The sequence below is a fragment of the Mus caroli genome, chromosome 5 (assembly GCF_900094665.2).
Source record: "Mus caroli chromosome 5, CAROLI_EIJ_v1.1, whole genome shotgun sequence".
NCBI lineage: Eukaryota > Metazoa > Chordata > Mammalia > Rodentia > Muridae > Mus > Mus caroli.
The window spans coordinates 96,816,217-96,840,429 of NC_034574.1; the positions used below are offsets into that span (position 1 = coordinate 96,816,217).

General features: G+C 41.4%; 1 protein-coding gene across 2 annotated transcripts in view; it reads right to left on the minus strand.

Moving 5' to 3' along the window:
• Positions 1–870: 870 nt before the first annotated feature.
• Positions 871–24,213, minus strand: part of Hsd17b11 (hydroxysteroid 17-beta dehydrogenase 11) — a 56,170-nt gene continuing 32,827 nt past the window's right edge. For both annotated transcript variants that reach the window (XM_021163520.2, XM_021163519.2), the window contains 5 exons: positions 19,211–19,342; positions 18,009–18,115; positions 13,796–13,933; positions 3,941–4,057; positions 871–1,607 (listed from right to left, as the gene is read on the minus strand). In XM_021163520.2, the coding sequence (XP_021019179.1) occupies positions 1,523–1,607; positions 3,941–4,057; positions 13,796–13,933; positions 18,009–18,115; positions 19,211–19,342 (579 nt within the window). In that variant the 3' untranslated portion in view covers positions 871–1,522. The remainder of the gene's footprint in view (positions 1,608–3,940; positions 4,058–13,795; positions 13,934–18,008; positions 18,116–19,210; positions 19,343–24,213) is intronic.

Below are 24,213 nucleotides of genomic sequence, written 5' to 3' on the forward strand. Positions count from 1 at the left end.
TAGAGAAAGTACCCAAGGAGCTAAAGGGAACTGCAACCCCATAGGTGGAACATTATTATGAACTAACCAGTACCCCAGAGCTCTTGACTCTAGCTGCATTTGTATCATTTGTATAGGGTCGGCAACCCTATAGGTCGAACAACAATATGAACTAACCAGTACCCCTAGAGTTCGTATCTCTAGCTGCATATGTAGCAGAAGATGGCCTAGTTGGCCATCATTGGGATGAGAGGCCCCTTGGTCTTGCAAACTTTATATGCCCCAGTACAGGGGAATGCCAGGGCCAAGAAGCGGGAGTGGGTTGGTAGGGGAGCAGGGCGGAGGGAAGGTATAGGGAACTTTCGGGATAGCATTTAAATGTATATAAAGAGAAAAAAAAAAAAAAAAAGGGCCGCGGCCATGTGTAGTCAGTTCGCTGCGCCGGGTGCGTGACCAAGGGTAAGACCTTTGAGAAGTTCATCACTGGAACGTTGTAGAAGCCGCTGCTGTCAGGGGCATATCTGAGGCAAGCATCTTCGACACTTACGTGCTTCCCAAGCTCTATGCCAAGCTGCATGACTGCGTGAGCTGTGCCATTCATAGCAAGGTCGGCAGGAATCGATCCCGTGAAGCCTGGAAGAACGGAGCACCCCCACCACGATTTAGACCTGCTAGTGCTGCACCACAACCTCCACCAAAGCCCGTGTAAAGAGGTGGTTTCTCGAGGGCAGAAGGAAAAATACCTTGGAAAAAATAAAACGGAAATTATACTTAAAAAAAAAATCTACTCATTTTCAACGTGAAGTCCCACCTCATTGAACTTCACATCCAAGAAATTTTGGAGGCGCATGCACATGAGAGAAAGACAGAGGGACAGAGACAGAGACTTTATCGAGTCATTGATTTTCCTTTTATTTAAAGGTCAAGCCATGGTCTCTGCAGCAGATGGAGACACTAAGCGTGAGATTTGGTCCATTTATTATTTCCGTCTGTCCATCTGTCCGCGTGTTTTCCTGTACCCAGACTGCAGTCCCACGGACGCTTTTCCTCCAAGCTCCCTTGGGCTGGTATCTCAGCAAACAGCGCTGATCCACGGAATGGAACGTTACAGAGCACATGACTCCGCTGTGAAATGACACCAGACTCAGTCCTTCATTCCACCTTGAGAGGTTAAGGTTTCTAATTTCATATGGGGTAGAACAGGAAGTGTGAATTATACAAACTCAAAGTGCAGTTACAGATCCTGTAAATGAAAACCGACAGTACAAGCTCTGAAAACCTGGCGATGAGCCACAGAATCTGGGGAAATTATCATCACGAAACCAATCGTCCCCCGCCCCTTTTCCATAGGCGCAACTTCCTTAGGGCTGTTTGGGTCTAGGACATGAAACTGGTTTTCATGACAATGGTCACAGCTTCAAGAGGAGACAGTGAAGAAACAAGATACAAAGAAAACATTAAAAACATCAAACTTTTGATTAATATTAGAAGAAATCAACTTTGATCCAGTCAATCGGCTTTCAGGGAATCGGAACAGGCTGCGTCACTTGTCTTTGTACCCAACAACTGCATCGAACTTGACGTTGATCCTGTGTTTTAGGACTTGCAGGAACCTCTCAGGAACAATCCTGAAAGAGACGTGTAAATATGATCAGGAGAGGGATGCTAAGTGTGCTTGTAAAGCGTATTCATTTAAAAATGCTTAATATTTGATTTATGATATATCATCTCAGATTCATTATAGACATGATTATGAGACTTGGACTTAATTTTTTTCCATTTAAATTAACTTCCTTTTTTAACTATTATCTAAAAAGTTCTATAGTGCAATTATCCAGCCTTTTAAAAAATCATTAAAGAATGTTTGTAAATTACAAATAAAAAGGGAAGACAATTAAAAAAAATAAAATAAATTAACTTTCTTTTTAAATGAGAAACAAGGGGGGTTAACTTTCTCTAGGGTACGACAAATATCTTTAAAATAAACAAATATCTTTTTAGGTTCCCAAATACCTTTTAAATATACACATATATGCATTTATTTATTTTTGAAATAAATGTACTCTGTTCTTCTTTCCCAAAAGATCTCAGAGTGGAGGTATACAAAATTGAATAGTAGATACATTAAAAGTTTAAAAACAAACAAACAAACAAACAACCTAAAGCTGAGGAGAAAGTAAAATTCAGAGCTAATTTGATGTTTTATAATTCAGAACATCACCGAATGTTCCACTAAGGCCCAGAGAAGGGGAGCCATTTAAGGACAATGCAGGCAGTGCCCTTACTTTTGAGCATAATGTTGAACAAATTAATTGAACTTCGCATTTAAATTTCTCACATGTATACGAAAAAATTCATGTCCAACCGCTCTGGTGAACAATATTCATGTTAGTATAAAAGGTGATGGGCCCGCCTCATTTTTCTCTCCCTGTGCGCTCATGTTTAAAAGCCTGTCAGAGTCCAGGGAGAGAAGGTACATGGAATTCTAAGTCAGCATCATGACACACAGTGATCTACTAGACCTCATTTGCAGCGGGTTTGGAAGCTGCTTGCCTGGTAATCTAACACAGTTAGAACAGTGATGGTGGCAGACAGCGGCCATGGCTCCCAGGGAGTTCCCAGGGAGCACTTTAGTTTTTTTTTTTTTTTCAATAAAAGATTTCTTTATTTTTCTTTTATGATGAGTGTTTTGTATGTGTTTAAGTGCACTGTGTGTGTGTGTGTGTGTGTGTGTGTGTGTGTGTGTGTGTGTGTGTGTGCCTGGTGCCAGATCCCCTGGGACTGGAGTTATGGACCTCTGTGCATCTCCATGCTGGGAACTGAGCTGGGGCCTCCTGTAAGCAGCAAGTGCTGCTAACCACTGAGCCATTTCTCCAGCCCTTCCCTGGAGCTCTTCTACCTAAACCCTAGAGTGTGTCCAACTGGCTTTTGAGCAGAAGGTAGTAAAACACTTGTAATAACTTAAATCTCTTAAGTTTTATTCTTTTAATTTTTAGTTCAGTAATTCTTTTTTTTTTTAACATTAAAAGAAACACTCTTTTTATTACTAGCACAGAGTAGAACACTCAGGCAATTCAAAATTAACTCTCTATTCAGTAGCGTCTGTTTTAAAACATTTTTCTTCCAGCTATAACCCATTGTACACTTTTATTTAAAATGTGCATATGAAAATACATAAGAGTAAGGACATACAGTATAGCCAATGAAAGGAAATACGTGGATAAGTTCTTTCTGTTTGCATTTAGAACATCACCTCCACTGAGGGAAACAGTATTGTTTTCTTTGTAAAAACACAGTTATAATGTAGTCTAATATGTCTAATATAGAACTACACATGAACATTAAAAGAGACACTCTTAGTCACCAGCACAGAGTAGAACATCAGAGACATTCACAATTAACTCTCTTTTCTGTAGCGTCTTCTTTAAAACACTTTTCTTTGAGCTATAACGCATTGTACAGTTTTACTTAAATTTGCATATGAAAATACATAAAATAATGACATACAGTGTAGCTGACTAAAGAAAATAATAGGTCAGTAATTCTTAAAATATGATTTTTTTGGAACAGCTGTTGGTAGCAGTTACCTGTTAAGATACAAATTTCCGAGTCCAGATTCAAATGTCCTGAATTAAAACCTAAGAATCTAACCTTGTTCTCCTTCCAAATCTTATTGTCTGATGATTCTACTATCAAAGTGCTTTAAAAACATTCTTGCTCATTGATAAGGTACATACATAAAAACAAAACCAATAAACCTTAAAAAAAAACATGTGAGAACGTTTCAGTAGCTATTCTAGTCTTCCTTGGTGACCAGCACCCCCAGTTTTAAAAGCTGATAGAATCTCTCAGCCTATAAGTTTTTGTTGGTTTACTCCCACATAACTGCATTTTATCAATGGATGTTAAGTCTAACATGAGCGTGTTGGCTTCCCGTGCAGACAAACACGCTGTCGCTTACCTTTCCAATACTGTCAAAAGTGCTATGGAACTCGGAACGAAAATCATTTTCTTTTCAGTGAGGATCCCATGCATGAGATGTTCCACCACCTCCTCAGGTTCCAGGGTGGGTCCTAAACTGAAACACACACAGGCTTCAGAAACCAGGTATCTCACTGAAGCGAAACTTCTGTGTTGAACATGGAATTACGGTGTGGCTTGAGCCTTAACTAATCCAGGATGCGGACCCCACCACAGGCTCTCAGAGAGGCACACGTTCCCAATAACACCAGCCACCTAGTAAATGCCTGCTGTGGACCACACCCTGCATAAAGCCTTCCATGGAGGTGCTCCTGCTGAAGCCTTACAATGACCTAATGCAAGAGATAATACAGTCCTAAGCATGACAGTTAGGGAAATGGCTCGCTAAAATAGCTAACAAGTTCACCTTTAAGACTTCAGTCATCTTGGGAACTAATATAATTTTGAAATATTACCATATGTTGAGCATCTTTTTTTTTTTTTTTTGGTTTTTCGAGACAGGGTTTCTCTGTGTAGCTCTGGCTGTCCTGGAACTCACTTTGTAGACCAGGCTGGCCTCGAACTCAGAAATCCCCTGCCTCTGCCTCCCGAGTGCTGGGATTAAAGGCGTGAGCCACCTCGCCTGGCTATGTTGAGCATCTTTATTGGACAATGTCTAACGTCTCAGAGGGATGACTGTGTGGCCTGTGCCTGGCTCCAGGCCCCGGGTGTCCATACAAAGGCGTTACTTCTCAACAGCTCTCAAATCCCTTTCCAGCCTTCCTTTCTGGTCCATGTCACACCTTCCCTATATGTGCAATATGACACGCAAGTGTTCCCTCAAAGCAGCTTTTAGCAATCTAGGCATCGTTGTAAGTCCTCCTAGGAGAGCTTGCAGGAGAGCTGATCTTTATAAAGGGTGCATAATCACACACTCACTAAATATGTCAACACCCCCAAAGCGTGGTATTTCAGGAAGATGGAACTGAAATGTGATCAATGCAAAGAAATGAGAGTACTAGAAGTAGTTACAAATAGTTCATTCGGGAAAGAAAAATTACATTGTGAAATAAAACTGGAAAGGATGTAGCATTATACTTAAAAGTGAGCACAGTAATTGGACACAGAAAGGAGATTTTAGTTTAGCCATACACAATGTAATTCTTCATTCTTAGCATTTATTAGAAGGCCATGTTCACTGTGGGATTCTCAAACAATAGTATTACATATGACATCGTGGCCTGGTAGTGCACACTCCAGCCTGGTACCCACCATCAGGAAGTGCACACTGTGACCTGCTACCCACCACCAGGGGGTGCTGTAGCAACTGACTGAACACTGCTTGATGTACCTGCACTGCCTACGGTCAGACAACTTCTGCATGAAGTGCAGTAACTCTCAAGCCTTGTGGTTTAAAAGGCTGAAAGGACTTTGAGAAAAAGTTCAATCTCTTCCAGGGTTCTTATGTTGATAGAAAGTGCAATTATATTTAAAAGTGCTCACAATGGCTTTTGTACACAGTACTGATGTATGGTACACCACAGTACTGATGTATGGTACATCATAGTACTGATGTATATTACGTCATAGTACTGATGTATATTACGTCATAGTACTGATGTATATTACATCATAGTACTGATGTATATTACGTCATAGTACTGATGTATATTACATCATAGTACTGATGTATATTACGTCATAGCACTGATATATATCTCATCAGTACTCTGAGACAATCATTCTCGGTCAGGAAGGAGGGTGTTATAGACCAGGAGGAAGACTGAGAAGGATTTCCAGGCCTAAGAATTGAGTTTGATTGACTTAACACAAAAACTCGGGCTTTCAGGTTTGTTGTTTCTTAACCTGTGGGCACAAGGCAGCACGTGGTGGCTTCTCCAAAGGACAGACTTTCCAGTTTTGCAGGGCTTGGTGGTTTCCATGCTACTAAGGTTCCCCCCATGGAAGGCTTCAGATACACACAGGGCATCACCTGGTGAGTGTGGTGTGGGCAAGACCAACACTCATGGGTTGTGACGGTGGTGAAATGGCTTTTGCTGTTAGCACGCTGTACAGCTCTGCTGCAAAAGCACCACCTTGTGACATAACAACTACCTACAGGTCAGCTGAGATAAAGTAATCTTTCTGTCACACACACACACATACACACACACACACACACACACACACACACACACCCTTGTAAGTGTCTAGAGTAAGAAGAGCTATATTCGAGAAAATGGGATATTTTAAGAGTTGACTATGAAAAACCTAAGGGCTACCAATTACACCTCGTCTAACACTTTAGATTATGCTGCATTGTTTATCACACTAATTGAAAAAGAGGGGATAAATCTCCAGAAGGCTTTTAATTAGAAAAACAGCTTGCTCTTGAAACACCAGGGTCTCTAGGGGGTCCCTGTGACCACCAGGGCTGGCCGAGTATTGATCAGAGTAAGGAAAAGAAGGAAATTTGGTTCACTATGACTTAACTTAGTTAGCCAGTGTTGGCTCAAACTTTTACCGTCTGACTCGAAGCAGTTTATTGTAAGCATATTTAAGCACAGTGCGATTTGGTGGAGTTTCCTGGTGTAATACAATCCCCTGTCCACAAGGGGGCACAATGACATTAAAGCTCAATTTAGAGTCCATGTCATTTCTTCCGAGAAGGCTACTGTATGTGCTTATGGGCCTAGGGAAGGATTGGATGTGGTCTCAGTCATAAAGATAGTATAGAGGTCATTTGGGCTATGGTTCTGGTTGGGGGAGCTCCTGGCCCTACAGATAACACAGATAACCAGTCATCTCTATTTCCAGTGGAAGAGAGAGACTTTTCTCTTCCACTGTCTTTAGCCTGGAAAGACATGTCCTCCTCCTGAGTTTCCTAGAGCGGGGGGGGGGGGGGGCGGGCAAGTCTGACCCATGGTTCAAGTCTGAAAGCTGCCTGTCTTTATATTTATATGTAAATTAAGAATAGGTTTTATATTTTAAATGGCTTAACAATTCATGTGAGTATTATATTGTGTTCTAATTTCAATGTACATAAATAAAGTTTTATTGGGACACACACTCACAGAGGCGGGGGGGGGGGGGAGAGTAGGGAGGGGCTTGCGTGTATAACATTCCTGGTTTCCTTAGTGGTGACTGTAAGTCTAAGGACCCCTTTCTCCCAATAGATCTCAAATTATTGGAGAGTTTATTCCCCACTTTCAACAGTGTATAAAACCATGAGACAGAAGACTTCAAAAGTCTTGAAATCAGCTAGACTGACCCAATGTGGATAACGAACTCCCTTAGCAGTAGCAGACTAGATTTGCTTTCTAAGAGCATATAGAAAAACCCTCTTTATAGTAGTCCATGTTTAGGGCACAAGACAAATCTTAGTAAGAGCAAAAAGACTGAAATCGAACAAGATACATTCAGACTCTAATGGAAGAAAGCTAGAATGGAGTGTAATTAGAAATCAGTGACAAAGGGGACTGGAAAGTTCACAGTCACAGGAAGTGAGCGGCATCCACAGGCACATCCCGTGCAATAGAGAAGACGCTGCTGACAGCCAGAAATGCTTTGAGATGAAAAGAAGCCACACCATAGGAAAGTGTGTGACATATAGCACTTAGAGGAGAACCCAAGGCTGGGAACATCTGCATTAAAAAAGAAGAAAAATACCAAATCAACTGAGGTGAAAGTCCACTTTAAGAAGCCACCAATAGGGCTGGTGAGATGGCTCAGTTGGTAAGAACACTGACTGCTCTTCCAAAGGTCCTGAGTTCATTCAAATCCCAGCAACCACATGGTGGCTCAAAACCATCCGTAAAAAGATCTGGCGCCCCTCTTCTGGAGTGTCTGAAGACAGCTACAGTGTACTTACAATAAATAAATAAATAAATAAATAAATAAATAAATAAATAAATCTGAAAAAAAAAAGAAGCCACCAATAGTCCTCCCCCAAACTATGAACCAGAGAACCCTAAGGGGCAGCAGTGGCACACTCACTTACCTTGGGAGTAACCAACAGCTCTCTATTTGGACTTAAGTCTCATTCAACAAGAGGGAAATTGCGCTGGTACTGGAAACCTGGCCAACTATTGAGGACTAGTCAAGTCATGGCTCTCAGAGCACTTGTAACTGCCACTTTACTAAACCAGTAATTCCTAACTACATTCTAAATGGTTATCCTTCTACACACAGGTAAGTGTGGTTCTCAAGCCTCAACAAGGGGTGCTGATATGTTCTGTCATGTAACCATGACAGAAGTTACGGCCCATGAAGATGCAGGGTTGTGGAGCCCAGTCACAGCAGACACATCTGGAACACAGTCACACAGACACATCTGGAACACTACCCTAGGCCTAAAGCTTGGGATCATAGCAGAGGAGGGGGACAGAAAGATCACCACAGCCAGAGGAACAGACTGGGTCTCCTAGAAACGTCAGAGTCCACACCATAAAGCACTAACAGGTCTGCTTCAACAGAGCTTTACAAGAGCAACAATGAACTACTGTGGAGGGTGGAAGCTCACGAGCCCTCAACCTTAGGCAAAGAATTACAGGCAACCGAGGGCAGGAGAAACCACTTCCAAGTGGTTATCCAATACCAAATGGTCAGCCCTGAAACCAAGTAACATCATACAGGCTGAGCAGACTGTACTCATACATTAAAGAACACACACACACACACACACACACACACACAACTACTTTAACAATTAAGGAAAAGGAGGCCACAAATTTGAAGGTGGGAGAATGTTACATGGTGAGGGTTTGGAGGGAAGGAAGAGAAAGTAGGACATGATATAATTACATTGTAATATCAAAAGAAGATTAAAAAAGAAGCTACAAGTCATATTAAACCAAGCAGAAGGCAAGACGACTGAGAAACAGCAAAGACTTAATTATAGGGAAGTGGACAGAGACCGGAAACAGCAGAGAAGCCATGAGTAAGTGGACAGAGACCAGAAACAGACGAGAACCCAGGATTCTTTGAAAAGAACCACAGAATTAACGTTCTAAGTTAGGATGGCCAAGGGAGCTAAAATACACAGACTAGGAAAGCAGAGTACAGCACGGGCAGTACTAGGAGGACCTCACAGAATAACGACTCTGAGAGCACCGTGAACAGCCCTGGGACAAAGTCCACATGAGATACACAGACCTAAGGAATGGCAGCCACTGAAACTGACTCACGAGGAAACTAAAAACTGGAGCAGGCCTTTAGTAAGAAATTCAATCAGCACTCAAGACTGCTCGTTTAAGACAGTCAGGGTCTGACTGTGTAGCCCAGGCTGGCCCAGAGCTCTCTACATAGACACATCTGAACTGGAAATCCTAGCTACCATGCCCAGCTTCTTTTTTTTTTTTTTTTTAACGTTTAAAGGAGAACTGACAGAAATCTTTTAATAATTCTTCCAAGAACAGATGGCAAGGAAGCTTTCTGTTTTGTTTCATGTTGGATCTCAGTATTTAAGCCCAAGCTGGTCTTTAATTTGTGATAATGAGTTTAATGTGCACTAAAATTAGAGGCATGAGTCACCACACTTGGCTTACTGGCTGCTACCTTGAACTGTTACCTAGCTAAGTGCTGGAAACTGTGAGGCCAACCAATCACAGGCGTGAATCTCCAAAACTGTGGACAAAAATAAACGTTTTCTCTGTGTATGTTGATTATCACCAGTATTTTGCCAGAGTGACAAAAAGATGACCAGCTGCAGAGCTGTTATAGAAATTAGAAGCGGAAGAAACTGGAAGACGGGGCAGGCAGGAAGGGCAGAGGCTCATGTCATCTTTGCTTCATAGCGAGCTAAATTCAGCTTTGGCTGTATGGATAAGAGGGAGCAGGAGAAAGAGAGAGAGGGAGGGAGGAGAGAGAGAGAAAGAGAGAGAAAGAGAAAGAGTGAGAGGAAGAGAAAGAGAGAGAAAGAGAGTCAAAGAGAAAGAGTCAAAGAGACACTGAGAGGCAGAGGCAGAGACAGATTATCAAACCATGGCTGGAGGATCAAAGCTGGCATGCAGGATCAGATCAGAGAATAAAGGTAAACAGAAAGAACCTGGGACTGCTTTTGGTATTTAGCAGGTGAATATTTTGAAATAACCCTATTGCTATCCAAGCTTATTTAATAAAAATAATTCTTAGTTCTCAAGAACTTAATCAGGGGGCATGACAATATTTAATTCCCATAAATTCAGACTACAGTGAACTCTTGCCTTTATGGAAAGCCTGCTTCTTTGCAGTGTGTTACATGTGTAACACATGTAAACACAAGTGATAGATGACATATGAGTGCCCTCAGAGGTGGACTTAAGCACCAACAGTCATCTGGGACACAGCATTTCAAATCCATCCACTTAGAAGCCGTTCCAGTTTCTTCAGAGAGAAATCTGGCTCTGGGTAACTGGGTCTGAGATTCCGTTCTGCTGCTCACGGGGAATAACTGTAAGCCTCAGACGACTCACCTATCGGATAGCTAGACAGCATCTACCCCAGTGCTCCAGATGTAAGAAAGACTGTTTAGTGATCAGCCGGGGCACACACTGCTAGTCTCTAATTATTTCTCCTCGGGATACATTGCTCCAGCAGAGGGCGCTCTTGCCTTGTCCAGCCATGTCCTGGGGCTTGCAAGGTTAAAACAGCAATAGCTTTAAAATGTAGTACCAGGTTTTAACAAATGAAAGATCACCTGCTTTTTATTTTATTTTATTTTTTAAAAACGAATGCCAATATGCTATTTCAGCATCTAAATACTGAGATAGAGAGGAAGTGGCAAGGGGTATTTTGGTACGGCTGCTCCCCAACTCCAGCCTGACCTGTCGTTTCTTCAGGGTTAAGCTAGGGCGTCATAGTTCATACAGACGGAGTTAAGAACTGGCTTTCTGAACAGATTGTCTTGCCTTCTGTTGTGTGTTTCTTCTGTTGTTGTTGGCGACACATCTTACTTTGTTGCCTATGCTGGTGTGAAATTTAGCCTCCAGAGTGCTGGGATCATGGGTGGTGCTAGAAAACCTAGGTTTAGTCTTACTTGTATTTTCTAACAAAATTGTAGCTTAACATAGATTCTTTTGGGGTGAGGTCTTGTGACACTAAGAAATTCTGCCCAGAAAAGTTACCAAGTAAAGACAGATGGTGGCTGAGGAATGGGACACAATCCTAGCTTGCTGTACATCCGACAGAAGACTAATATCTAGACTGTACAAAGAACTTAAAAAACTAAAATTTCAAGATACCAAGTCCATGCAATAAATGGGTTAAAGAAGAGATATTTCTGAAAAGATAGAAGTCAAATGGCCGATAAACATGAAAAAAATAATTGCTCAGTTTCAGCAGCTGATGAGAGATGCACACGGGCTACACTGAGGTTCCCACCTCCCCCAGTCGGATTGGCTGAGTTTCAAAAACAACTCAGAGCTCAAGTGAGGTCCTGTCAGTCATTCAGAATGCAAATTCAAGCTCCTTCTCTCCTCACAGAGGCGCTGGTGAGAATGTACGCGAGAAGACAGACACTTGGCATGGTGATCTACCATAAGGCCCAGCTAGACTACTCCTAAGATGACACGTGGCAATGTTTATCACAGCTCTACTTACCGGAGCTAAGGGATGGAACCAACTTAGGCATCCGGCAACATGTGTGTGTGTGTGTTAACGAAGGTATGGTATACGCGCACTGAAATGTTCTCAGCCGTAAAGACCAAGTTACAGTGTTTACAGGGAAATGTGAATTGAGCCAGTCTCAGAAAGACAAATGTGCTTTCACTCATCTGTGAATCCCCAGGATGTAGATAGATACATACAATTGTGTATGTGCATAAGGCACAAAAGTACAAGCAAGGGCCGGAGAGATGACACAGGCAGTGAAGGGCTTGCTGTACAGGTATGGTGATGTGAGTTCCATCCCTGGGACCCAGGAAAACTGTAAAAAGCCAGGAGGAGAGAAGACAGAGACAGAGAGAAAGAGATAGACAGAGACAAACAGAGACACAAAGAGACAGATAGAGACAGAGACAGACAAAGAGACACAGGAAATGTAAAGTGTCTGTTACAAATTCAAGTAGCAACAATGAATACATTAGTCTTATGTATTTTTGTTTGTTTGTTTGTTTGTTTGTTTGTTTTCGGTTTTTCGAGACAGGGTTTCTCTGGCTGTCCTGGAACTCACTTTGTAGNCCAGGCTGTCCTCGAACTCAGAAATCCACCTGCCTCTGCCTCCCAAGTGCTGGGATCAAAGGCGTGCGCCACCACTGCCCGGCTGACACATCTTTACAGGATGTTAAAAAATACATAAGAAGCCGGACAGTGGTGGCGCACACCTTTAATCCCAGCACTCAGGAGGCAGAGGCAGGTGGATTTCTGAGTTGGAGGACAGCCTGGGCTACACAGAGAAACCCCACTGTCTCGGAAAACAAAACAAAACAAAACGTGTCTATATTTATTAACAACATCACAAATTCCCTTTGTGAGGTAGACATCATAGCTATGATTTTATTAGGAAACCTAGTTGATTTGACTCAATGCTATTGATTTTTATCAGCCATTTCCCTGTAAATATCTACTTCTGGATTCCTAGCGTCATGCACAATTCTCTTAGTAACTAGAAGACAGGGAGGTTCTTTGATTTTCTGTGTTGGAATCCATTGACTGACAATGTAAGGTTTCTTTATTAACTTCTAACCACACTGTAAATCACCATGATGAATTTTACATTTCTAACTTTGTGGCAATCTGTTATTAGTGTAGACTGTAAAAGTGTACAAATTTTTGTAAAATGTTACTAGCTCACTATCACTTGCATATTGCTTTGCAAAAACTTAGTAGTTTCAACATGATTAAAGAAACAAGACAGAGGTTCCTAGGTTAAAAAATGTTTAAAAAGAAAGAAAATGTCCTTATTTAATATAATACCATGAACAATGACTACACACCAATGGAAAAACTAAAGAGAAAAACCTTATCCTACCGTCAGACTTAGATGGTTCAGGGCTTAAGCGTGATCTTTTATCTCTACAATGGTTATACATTCTGTACACACTGTTTCAAATGTTAAGTTTGGTCTTTTCCTGGCTGATATGGGTAGATTAAGTGTAGAAGGAGAGAGAGGTGTTAACCTCACATAACTTAAAGGCCATGGGGGAGCCCTTGGGAAAACTTTATGCAGCCAATGGGACATGTAAAGGGGTCTCAGATACAGGAAGGGCTATTAGATATTCGCTTTAAAATTCTGAGGCTCCCTAGACAAGTAAGCAGATACGGCGAGCCTGACGCGCGCCCACAGCAGTTGTGTGAGCTAATGATTACTATGCATACAAAGACTCTCCACCTAGGGAGTTGGCGGTGTTTAAAAGGTAAACAGCAAGGAGCTGATACCCTCTGGTAAACTGTAAGCTGGTGCTGTCCTTCTGGAGGGGCACTGTGGCGGAACAGCCACACAGCATCACCGGAATCACCCCACGTGGCTTTTGACCAGGGATCCAGGCGCCCTCCTCACCACTACTCTACTCCAACCAAGCGATGTAAATCATCTCTGGGATTCAGGAGCCCAGATTTTGTCCCAAGCACCCCAGGAGACAAAAAATGTGTATGTGAGTCTGAAACTGCTGATCCGGGGTTGAAGGAACAAAGGAAAGATTAACCAGTCGTTGTTTCCCCCACCCCGACCCGACCCTGTCATTCAGGTCTGCATTTACAGCTGTGACCTCCTGTCTTTCTCTCCTTGTTTCCCCACCTGTTTTCCCACAAGCATCAGGAACTGAAAGCATCAGGTATCAGGCGGTTCAGGGATTAATCTGTTTAGGAAGTCCACAGAGCGAAATCCCCAGCAAGCACCTGTGCTCCCAGCTTACTCTGGTCTCACCCTGGGCCAGCTTACTTGGTGCTAGGGTTCTTGATGAAGCCGGTGTTTATGAAGTTGGGGCAGAGGCACGATGTTCGCACTCCTGTGCGTCCCAAGGCAGCCAGCTCATCAGTCAAGGCTCTGTGGAAGCCAACGGCAGCAAACTTGCTGGAACTGAAAGGAAGGAGTTCACAAATGAATTCAAGAATAGTGGGGTTAGGTGAGCAGTTAGGTGAGCCCCTCCCACCAGCAGTGTGCGGTGTGGGGAAGCCCTGAATAACAGGCCTGGTGTAGCTTTAGCGGGCAGAGCTTCATTCCTAAGTACACGAAAACCTCAAGCACGTGGCACAGAACATTTCCTATGTGTTGAGTCCCTAACCAGGTGGATTTCTGTGCACTGAAGAAAAGACCAGAAACCTGTAGAGTGTTTGCTTTGATTGTTCTGTTTCCAGAAATTCCAGTGTCACCATAATCTGTTTATTATTTATCCTAAAATGGTGGCGGAATTCAAGGGGAAGTTCTTCTGTACACATCCGGTCTTCTTTAAGTCACAGCTTAGTTCCTCAGAGTCCTATCTTACCCCCAACCCCACCTTCATTACATAATACTCTTAAGTTTTCTCGGATAGAATATTTCAAATTTGTAATGCATGCATGTGCCTGTGTGTGTGTGTGTGTGTCAGTGTGTGGTGGGGGTGTAGTATGTATGTATTTGGGTAAAGATAAGATTTTAAGATTGGTGTTTTCCATTAATGCCTGCTCACGGTTAATCAGATGGTTCATTTTTATTTAAGCCTCCCAACAAGTCCACGATGTAGGTATTATTATGAGTGTTGTTTGCACTCATAATAGGAATTGAGGTTCGAAAAGCAAAGTAAAGTTTGGTAGACTAAAGGAAAGTAGAAGAAACCCCACAAGATAAATGTTTGTGAGATAAAACAAATTAAAAACTAACTACAGCTTCCTGTTTTCCAGAGCCTGGGTTACACTGTTCATTTCTGGAAGGCAGTTTGACAAGAGCATGAAGTTCGTTAAAGTGGAGTCAAATTCACCATGCCCTGCTCTGTGATTGAGAGTCACGTGCAAGTGTTTGCAGCAAGAAACTGTCAACCGGGCTTCCAGAGAGTAATGTTGGGGGAAATCTCATGAGAGTAAATAGTGGAGAACATTTAAAATGGCTGTGACGGGCAGCATTAGATCTCCCTGTTCTGGTCACATCACAGTCACCAAGCCGCCAAATCCAGTGATTAGATCCAAGTTGGTTGAGATCCCAGAGCCTAGAACTTGCTTGTGTGAAGGCGCTTTGGGGAAATGATGGTCTTGCTGAACCTGAGGTTTAAAGAGGTCAGCTGACCTGCTGGAGGCTAATCCTTACCAAGAGAGGGAAGAAGCCAGCCAAAGACTCGCTCTGAGCCCTTCCTGGGTCTGGAGGTTTGTATTCCTATTAACTGAGGGAATCATGCAAAAGTCTCAATAATTGAGTAGTGACATACATAGTATCATGTCACAGGAACTGAAAATGATGCTGGCATATATTATAAATATGTACAGCTTAATAGTTTTAGATTCAAAATGCAAGATTATAATGTAGCTGGGTTTTTGTAGGTTTTCCGTTTGTTTTAAGACAAAGTCTCACTATGCCCTGTATGTTGGCCTTGAACTTTTGATGCAGCCCAGGCTGGTCTTGAACTTGTGATCTTCCTGTCTCTGGGTCACTATACATTATAACTATAGGTTTCCTTTCTTCCTCTCTTTTATTCTCCCCACTCTTTACCCTGCCCCTCTCTTTAAACTTAGGACCTTGTACATACTTGGCAAGTACTCTATGACTCTAAGCCCTTGTTTTCGAAAGTATCTGTACAGCCTAGACAGGCTCTGAACTCATACAGCCTGATTTTCTTGCTTGTAGCTCCCACGTCCTGAGATTACAGGTGTGTACCACCCACCACGGCAACGACTCACTATGGATTATTTCTTACATGTATGGCTATGTGTCCAAAAAGGTTGTCCCCAAAGTTGTACCAAACACTTAACATGCTAATTTGTGCTTGGTGAGATTATCAATAATTTTTGCTTTTTTACTAAATTCTATTTTCTGATTTTTTTTGGTGAATCAAAATGCAAAAAAAAAAAAAAAAAAAACCAACCAAACAAACAAAAAAACCACTCAGAGTTTATAGTCTCAAGTGTCTAAGGGAGGAAGGGCATGATTGATTACAAGCATCAGGGATTAGCTCTGAGCCATCAATAACGCGTCGGTGTGGCTGTAAGGAATGGTACTTCCCCTTGGAGTCTGTCAGGCCTGAGCCCTGAGATTTGGATTTTCTACTTCATGTTCCTTCTGTCTTCCATCCCTCTGTCTCTTGTATGAGTCCGCGCCTGCCTGAAGGCTGAGAACTGTCCTTGTTTCTATCTTTGACAGTGTGTGACTGTGTGTGTCTGTCTCTATCTAACAAAGGACTTTGCTCTGTATTCATTGAACAGCACAGAAAATACCCCATGGGGAAGGGAATGAGGCTGTTACAGAAACTTTTACAGAAAAATGTTACAGAAATCTTTAACAGTTTTTACAAGGGATGAGGTCACTGGCTCCAACTGATGCAGATAACAGACATTACTGTTAATTAATCAGTATCTGTAAGTGGATGCTTTCAACCTTTATGGTAGGTTTTAGGACATTGCTTTCAACAAATGATGCGTATTCACTCTGGGTCAAGGGCATGGAAGAGGGAGATAAGCCTGCAGCTGTGCATTAGCTTTGCTTGTGCAAGGTGATTCCATGGGAAATCCAAGGCAAGTAAGGTTGGCTGTCAAACTGTTCTGCTAAAGGCAGGTTAAACGGTTTGAGTGCACAGTAGGACAGCAGTCTTAAGTGACGGTAAGGGGTGTTATTAACTCTGGCTGTGAGGTCCAGTCTCTTAGGATGTAAAAGATCTCTTCAGAATAGTGAATGGCAGTAGAGTCGGTTTGAGCTTTAGGGTGAACCTAGATACGAATGTGGGAAACCTAAGTGAGTAGATGCCTCCCCGCTTAACCTTGGCAATTTCACCTCAGTTCTTCATGATAGTCAGAATTGTTACTTCTTTTTAAATCTTTAAAAAGCAGCATTTCATTGTAAGCTAATTCTTATGCTGACTATTTGTGACAAAATAAAATTTCCAGCTAATTGTTCTCTTTTAAATGTCAACTTGGAGGCCAGGATGTGGCTCAGTGTAGAGTGCCCACCTAGCATGCCCAAGGTCCTGGGTGTGATTCCCCAGCACGGTGTGGACTAGGCACAGTGACACACCTGCAAGGTCAGGCCTTGGGAGGTAAAAACAAAGGGGTCAGGAGTTCAAGATCATTTCTGGCTGGGCTACAGGAGACCCTGTCTCAAAAAAACAAAAAGGAGGGAGGGAGGGAGGGAGGGAGGGAGGGAGGGATAGAGGATGAAGGAGGGAGAGGGAGGAAAGAGGGAAGAGAGGGGGCACAAAGAAGAAAAACGAAAGTGATGTGTTTGCTTAGAAGCATCCAGGTTCAGTTACCCACTTGTCAACAATATCTGAAGGGAAGGTTTTCTGCTAGGAGAAATCATAGTTTCTCTGTGAAAACTCTAGCACCGAGCAGACACTGATCAAAAAAATGGAACCAATGAAGACGCTGTGGTAGGTAAGGCCCGCAGCTGGGAACTGCAAGGGGCACTCTGCACGGCTCAGAAACCATGGAGCTGTAGTTGGCTGGAGGTGTACCCACTGCTCTATGCTTCCAGCTGTCTCAGACGACACCCTCTGTCGATTTTAAAGAGCCGTTCCTCTTTATAAGCTACTTTATACTGCCATCTTCATGGTGCAAAAACATTACTGTTGTGTTTCCTTATGGCTAGAAGTCATGGAAAATGTTTTAAGTGATTGTCTGACAAGTAATTCCTCCGGAGACTTCCAGAACAGCCCTTGAAGTGAACTGAAAGAGGGCTTAAGAGTTGATGACACTGGTAATTCCAAGACTTTGTGGCGCTCTTTCTGTTTTGGCAACTTTGAGTATATGATCAGGATGAAGATAACCCTCACTAGATAGGATAAGAAAAATTAAGCACCCAAACTCAGATTATGTATATATCTGGACACGTAACTATAGGTGTGTGTAAACATGCAGACATGTATATGGGTAGATAGGTAGTTTATTTTTATGTAAGATATGTGTGCATCTTATGTAAAAGTTTCCAAGCATACAAGTTAAATGTTAGAGTTGATGAAGGAGAAGTACTCACGTACCAGTAAGCCAGCAAGAAGGGGACCACGGTGTGGCCTGCTGCTGATGCCACAGTGACAATGTGGCCATGATTATTCTTCATCATCACTGGGAGAAATGCCTTGGTGGTCTAGAAATAATTTTTATTCAAAAGAAACCACGTATTATTTCTGGTTCATAGCCCACGGAGAATACTTTAAAACAAAGTCATACTTCCCAAACATTGTTCCTGATACAAATGAAAACCTCTGATTGCCAAGACCAGCTTAAGACAAATGGACAGCAGGTCACATCAGAAAAACTGCAACACACACCAAAGCGTCGAGAACTCATCTCATTTAAACTGCTAACTACTTATATCCCTGACCTCTTACCATTGATACCTTCAACCATTTTATATATTGAATAGACAGGACACACTAGAGTACAAGAAGTAACAATATTAAATCACTAGACAACAATTTGATCATGATCTCAAAATACCATGAAGAGCAATCTTCTAATGGCTACTAATTAATTTGTACATTAAACATTTATTGAGTAACCACTGTGTGCTGAGGATATATAGAAACAAATAAGATAATACACTATATGTTACCAAACACAAACATAGGCGCATTTTCAATAGCTCCAATCACCCTAAGCTCATAACTAGGAATATACCAAGGGGTCTTTTATAAACTAGCTCTCTGGGAACTACTTGGTGTCTTCAGAAACATACAACTAATGTCCTTGAATGGCGAGCTCCATTATAAAGTCTGAAGCTTTTGAGGAAATAATATGGGTCTGAGTCTTATGAGATTTGGAAAGCATGCCACACTCACCCTCGTTACATTGTTATAGACTTGGGTGGTCTTTGTCTCCTTGCTGTATTCTCTATATTATCAGAGTGGTGTGCAAATCTAGTTCAGAGTCAAATCTAGTTTAGCATGGTGATACATGCTTGCAAACCCAGAATTCTGAAGATGGGGCAGGAGGATCAGGAGTTCAAAGCCAGACTCAGCTATATATTGAGTGTTAAGGCCAGCCTGAGGTACCTGAGACCTTGATGCCAAAAGCCAGAAGGACCAAAACACACACAATAACTGAAACTTACAATGATTTACCACCTCATTATTAATTTTGGAAGTGCAGTTGTTGGTAAAACGTAGTCACATCACTAGAAACGAACTCTCAATCTTTGAGTCTTCCAACAGGAATGTTCTGTAAAGTCAATCACACTCACCCAAAAGTGTGCAAGCACATTGACTTCGAAAGTCTTTTCAATCTGAGGGTCCTGCGTAGCAAATAAGTCTGCAGTGTAGACAACACCGGCGTTATTTACCAGAATGCTAACATCTCCAACTTCTTCCTTTACCTTAAACCATGAAAGAAGAAAATGTATCCATTAAGTGGTTTGACTGTAGTTTTGCATATTCTGACTATTAAAAGAGCATACATTTTCTTTTTGAAGAAATATTCATTTATTTTATGTATGTGAGCCCACTGTAGCTGTCTTCAGACACACCAGAAGAGGGCATTGGAGGCCATGTGGTTGCTGGGAATTGAGCTCAGGACCTCTGGAAAAGCAGTCAGTGCTCTTAACTGCTGAGTCATCTCTCCAGTCCCCATGAGGATAGATACATTTTTATCTAGTAGACATGGGGGAAAAGCAATTTTGTTACCTCTATGTCAGCATGGCCTACAAGACACTTTCTGTCTTCCTGCTTAAGCCCAAAGTGGCTCTGTTTAGAATTCTTTTGTAATTTAGTCTCTTGACCTTACTCTGTGGATTATGGCTACAGGGATATTTGGATAAACAACAATGATTTTTAAGTGCTTCTTCAAAAGTTACGCAGAAACGAGTTAAGTCTATTGGCAGATTCTAGGCGCAGAAACGAGTTAAGTCTATTGGCAGATTCTAGGACAGCTGTGAGGCATCACGAGACACTGCTTACACTATTAAGACGGTCACATCTTATGCTCCCTTATTTTCATGATTTCTTTCCTCCATTGCCGGTCTCCATCAGGTGGCAAAAGGCTTAGGAGTGTCGGCTAGGGGATCTTGAGTAGAGTTTTAACTCTGTTCTCTGGACTTTAAGTAAGTGATTCTAAATTTCCATTGCTTAAAACAGTTAAGAATATAGCTTGTTAGCCGGGCGCACGCCTTTAATCCCAGCACTCGGGAGGCAGAGGCAGGCGGATTTCTGAGTTCGAGGCCAGCCTGGTCTACAAAGTGAGTGCCAGGACAGCCAGGGATACACAGAGAAACCCTGTCTTGAAAAAAACAAAACACAAAAAAACCAAAAACAAAAACATAATATAGCTTGTTATGGGGAGAAATGAAACATGTAAATGAGCTATTTGGTGTAAATGAGCTATTACTATTATGTCATCGATACACATCCATTTATACCTATGTCTAAGTGAGTATGTTTGTAGATTCTTTTCTTGGCCTTATGAGGTATCTAAGAAGGTCTTTATATGGAAATATATATGAGGTAAATAATATGAGTATTATATGTAGCTGGGAATGGTGGTATACTTCTTTAATTTCAGAACTCCAAAGACAGAGAAAGGCAGATCTCTGTGAGTTTGAGGCCAATATGATCTATAGAGAGAGTTCTAGGCCAGCTGGGGCTACAAAGCCTCAAAACAAAACAAAAGCACAAACAAAAATTACACACCTGGTTTCTCCCATGCAAGTCTTTGCCCTTGGTGATTAACTTCTTCCTTTGGTATTAGTCCAGAAGGAAGAACATTTAGGAATCCAAAGGGATTATATTGGAGTATTATATAAGCCACTGCAGCTTTCAAAGGTTATTGCAGCTATGGGTTAAATAATTTCAGTTGAGGAAATATAAGCAAGATAACAGGGCTGCCTGCCAATGGCTTCACAAGGCATCCTTTGAGCAGTGAAGTCTATTCATATTCAAGAAGGAAGAACTTGGGGTGATGTATTTTTTTCCCAAGTGATTGCTGCATCTTCTGGCGTCTACTGTAATCACTAACAGCAACTATAAATAAGAAAGTTTGCAGACTCCCAAAGCTTAGGTTCCCTTTCAGAAGACCAGAGCAGCATAGCGCTCAGGTCTAGCAGTGCAAGGAAATCATGTAAGAACTTTTGTTTAGCTTGCGAGCAGCTAAACTTATTGTGTACACCCTAGAGTCAGCAGCATTCGGATATATACTGGGCTCTAATAAACAGCTAAGCTTCTCCCAAGAAAGCTGTCATTGCTTAGCACTAGGGCCATGGTATGATGGGGACTGAAGGGAAAGTGGCGAACGCCCCGTGGGATCATTTGCTCCCCTGCACGGTTTTCAGGTGGTTTCATCTTCTTTGTATTTACTGTTCTCCACAATACTTAAGGTGATGCTCTTGTCTGCCCACCTGAGAGACAGGAATCAATAGAATGGTTTACGCTTCTAAAGGTTCAACCTGAACTGTTCCAGGTCTCCACAAAGAACTTCTCATAGAGAGGCTGCCAGGGAACAAAGGTTCACCAGTGCCCAGGGAAGCTTCAGTTGGCATGCCCAGGTCTCATTAGTAGGGCTGAATCACATCAGGGTGTAAGCAAGGTGGGAAGGGCCATGCTATAGTAAAGTATCTGTCCTCCATCCATAGTCACTCCTCACATCTCTATCACAGAAGGAAAATTATTAATAATGTCCTTAGACTGATGTCTCATGTTACTAAAGAATGTCACATTTTTCTCCTTTAGAAATATTTATTTAGAGGATGTGTGCTTAGTATATGTATCTAGTAAAACATTACAGTTCTGTGTCCGTACGAAAGATTTTTTAAACAAAACAAAACAAAACTTTCTCTTCTTCATTATCTATTCTCTTTTCAGGGTGGGAATGCTGCCAAATTTGCATTGTTTTCTTAGTAAAGAAAACAAGCTGACAGTTGAATTGTTAGGTAGTTCGCATAGCTAATTAATTTAATAATCACCAATATCCTTGTGGCTATGGTGTTCTATTCTACAGTCCAGTATACTTGGTAGACACAGATTGTTATACTACAATCTGAATAAGTAAACTTCAAACTAAAACTAGTCAGAAGAGATAAAAAGGGACACATTCTAATGTGTCCCCATTCTAATCAAGGGGACAGTTAGCAGAGAAGATGTTATTATCCTAAACATATATGTACCAAACTCTGGGGCACCCAATTTCATAAAAACAAACAAACAACTACTGCTGCTGGATTTAAAGACACACTTTAATAGCAATGCAATATTAGTAGGAGATTTCAATACCCACAGTCCCATACTCTCCATGAGCCTTTGAACCAGAGAAATACCATTATTAACTACATCATACGTTAAATGGACTTAATGGATATTTACAGAACATTCCAATCAAACACCAAAGAACATACAAGCTACTCAGTAACACATGGACATTTTTCTAAGTTGTACCACATCTGTGAACACAAAACAAACCTTTAAAATTCAAAAAGATTGAAATCACTTCTTGTATTCTATCTGACCACAAAGCAACGAAACTTAAAACTGACAGCGAACAGATCTTTAGTAAACACACAAACTCATGGAGATTAAAAAGCACATTACTGAATGACGAGTGGGCCTTAGAAAAAAATTCAAATATAAATAAAAAATGTCCTAGAACTAAACAAAAATGAGCATAGCTAAGCCCCGGGTACAGTGTGAATGCATCTCATAAGGGAAACGCACAGCTCCAAGTGGCTGTATTAAAAATCAGAAAGAGCATAAATAAATGACTTAGTGATACAACTAAGAAATGTAGAACAAGTACAAACCAATTCCAAACCCAATTAATGGGAAGAAAAAAAAAATCACAGCAGAAACCAATGAACCAGAAACAATAACAACAGATAATACAAAGAACCAACAAATCTAAGAGCAGTGTTTTTGAGACAACAACCAAGATAGACAGATCCTTGGCCCAACTAGCCAAAAGAGAAGACTCAAATTAACAAAATCAGAAATAAACATGGAAAATTTTTACAAAAGAGACCAAAGAAACTCAGAATAACACAAGGGAATATTTTTAGAAACCTGTATACCATTAAGCTATTTTTGAAAACATGAAAAAAAAAAAGATGAATTTTTATATTCAGTCAAACCACCAAAATTAAACCAAAAGAACTCAACAATCTAAACAGACCCATAGCAAACAAGGAAATCAAAATAATAATGAAAAGCCTTTCAGCTAAAATTAATAAATAAAAATAACAAAAACACAAAAGAAAACAAAAAATTCCAGGGCCAGATGAATTCACAGCAGAATTCTCCCAGACTTTCAAAGAAGACCAATGACCAGTTCTTCTTAATCCACTCAAAAAACGGAGACATTAAGGAGCGCTCCCAAACTCAATCCATGAGGCTAGTATCACTGGAACACCACAACCAGGAAACACAGCAAAAAAAGAGAAAACTATGTGCTAGCATGCCTGATGAACACAGACTCAAAAATGCTCAGTAAAATACTGGCAAGCAGAGTACAGACAGACATCAAAAGGATTACCCAGTATGACCAAGCTGACTTTATCCCTGAAACATTTTATAAATCAATAAATGTAACCAACCACATAAATAGACTTAACAACAAAAACCATACGATCATCTCAACAGATGCAGAAAAAAGCCTTTCACAAGATCCAATATACCTTCATAATAAATCCTGGAGAATGTAGGGCTAGAGGGACCACACCTCAACATAATGAGAGACCCACAGACAATGCCAGCATACATGGAGAAAAGTTTGAAGCAGTCCTACTGAAGTCAGGAACGAGACAGGGATGTCTACTCTCCCCACTCCTTTTCAATGCTGTGCTTAAAGCAAGAGAAGGAAATCAAAAGGATACAAATAGGGGGGAAATCAGACTATCCCTATTTGTAGATGGCATGATACTATATATTACAGATCCCAAAAACTCTGCCAGAAAACAAGAAATGATAAACTCAGCCATGCAGCAGGACACAGGATCAAGCTGTACAAATCAATAGCTTTTCTATACACTAAGAACAAACACACCAAGGAGATCATGGACATGCGAATTCCCATTCACAACACCCTCAAAAAAATAAAGTATCTAGGGTGTACTGGCTATTTTTGTGTCAACTTGACACAGCTGGAGTTATCACAGAGAAAGGAGCTTCAATTGAGGAAATGCCTCCATGAGATCCAACTGTAAGGCATTTTCTCAATTAGTGATCAAGGGGGAAAGGCCCCTTGTGGGTGGGACCATCCCTGGGCTGG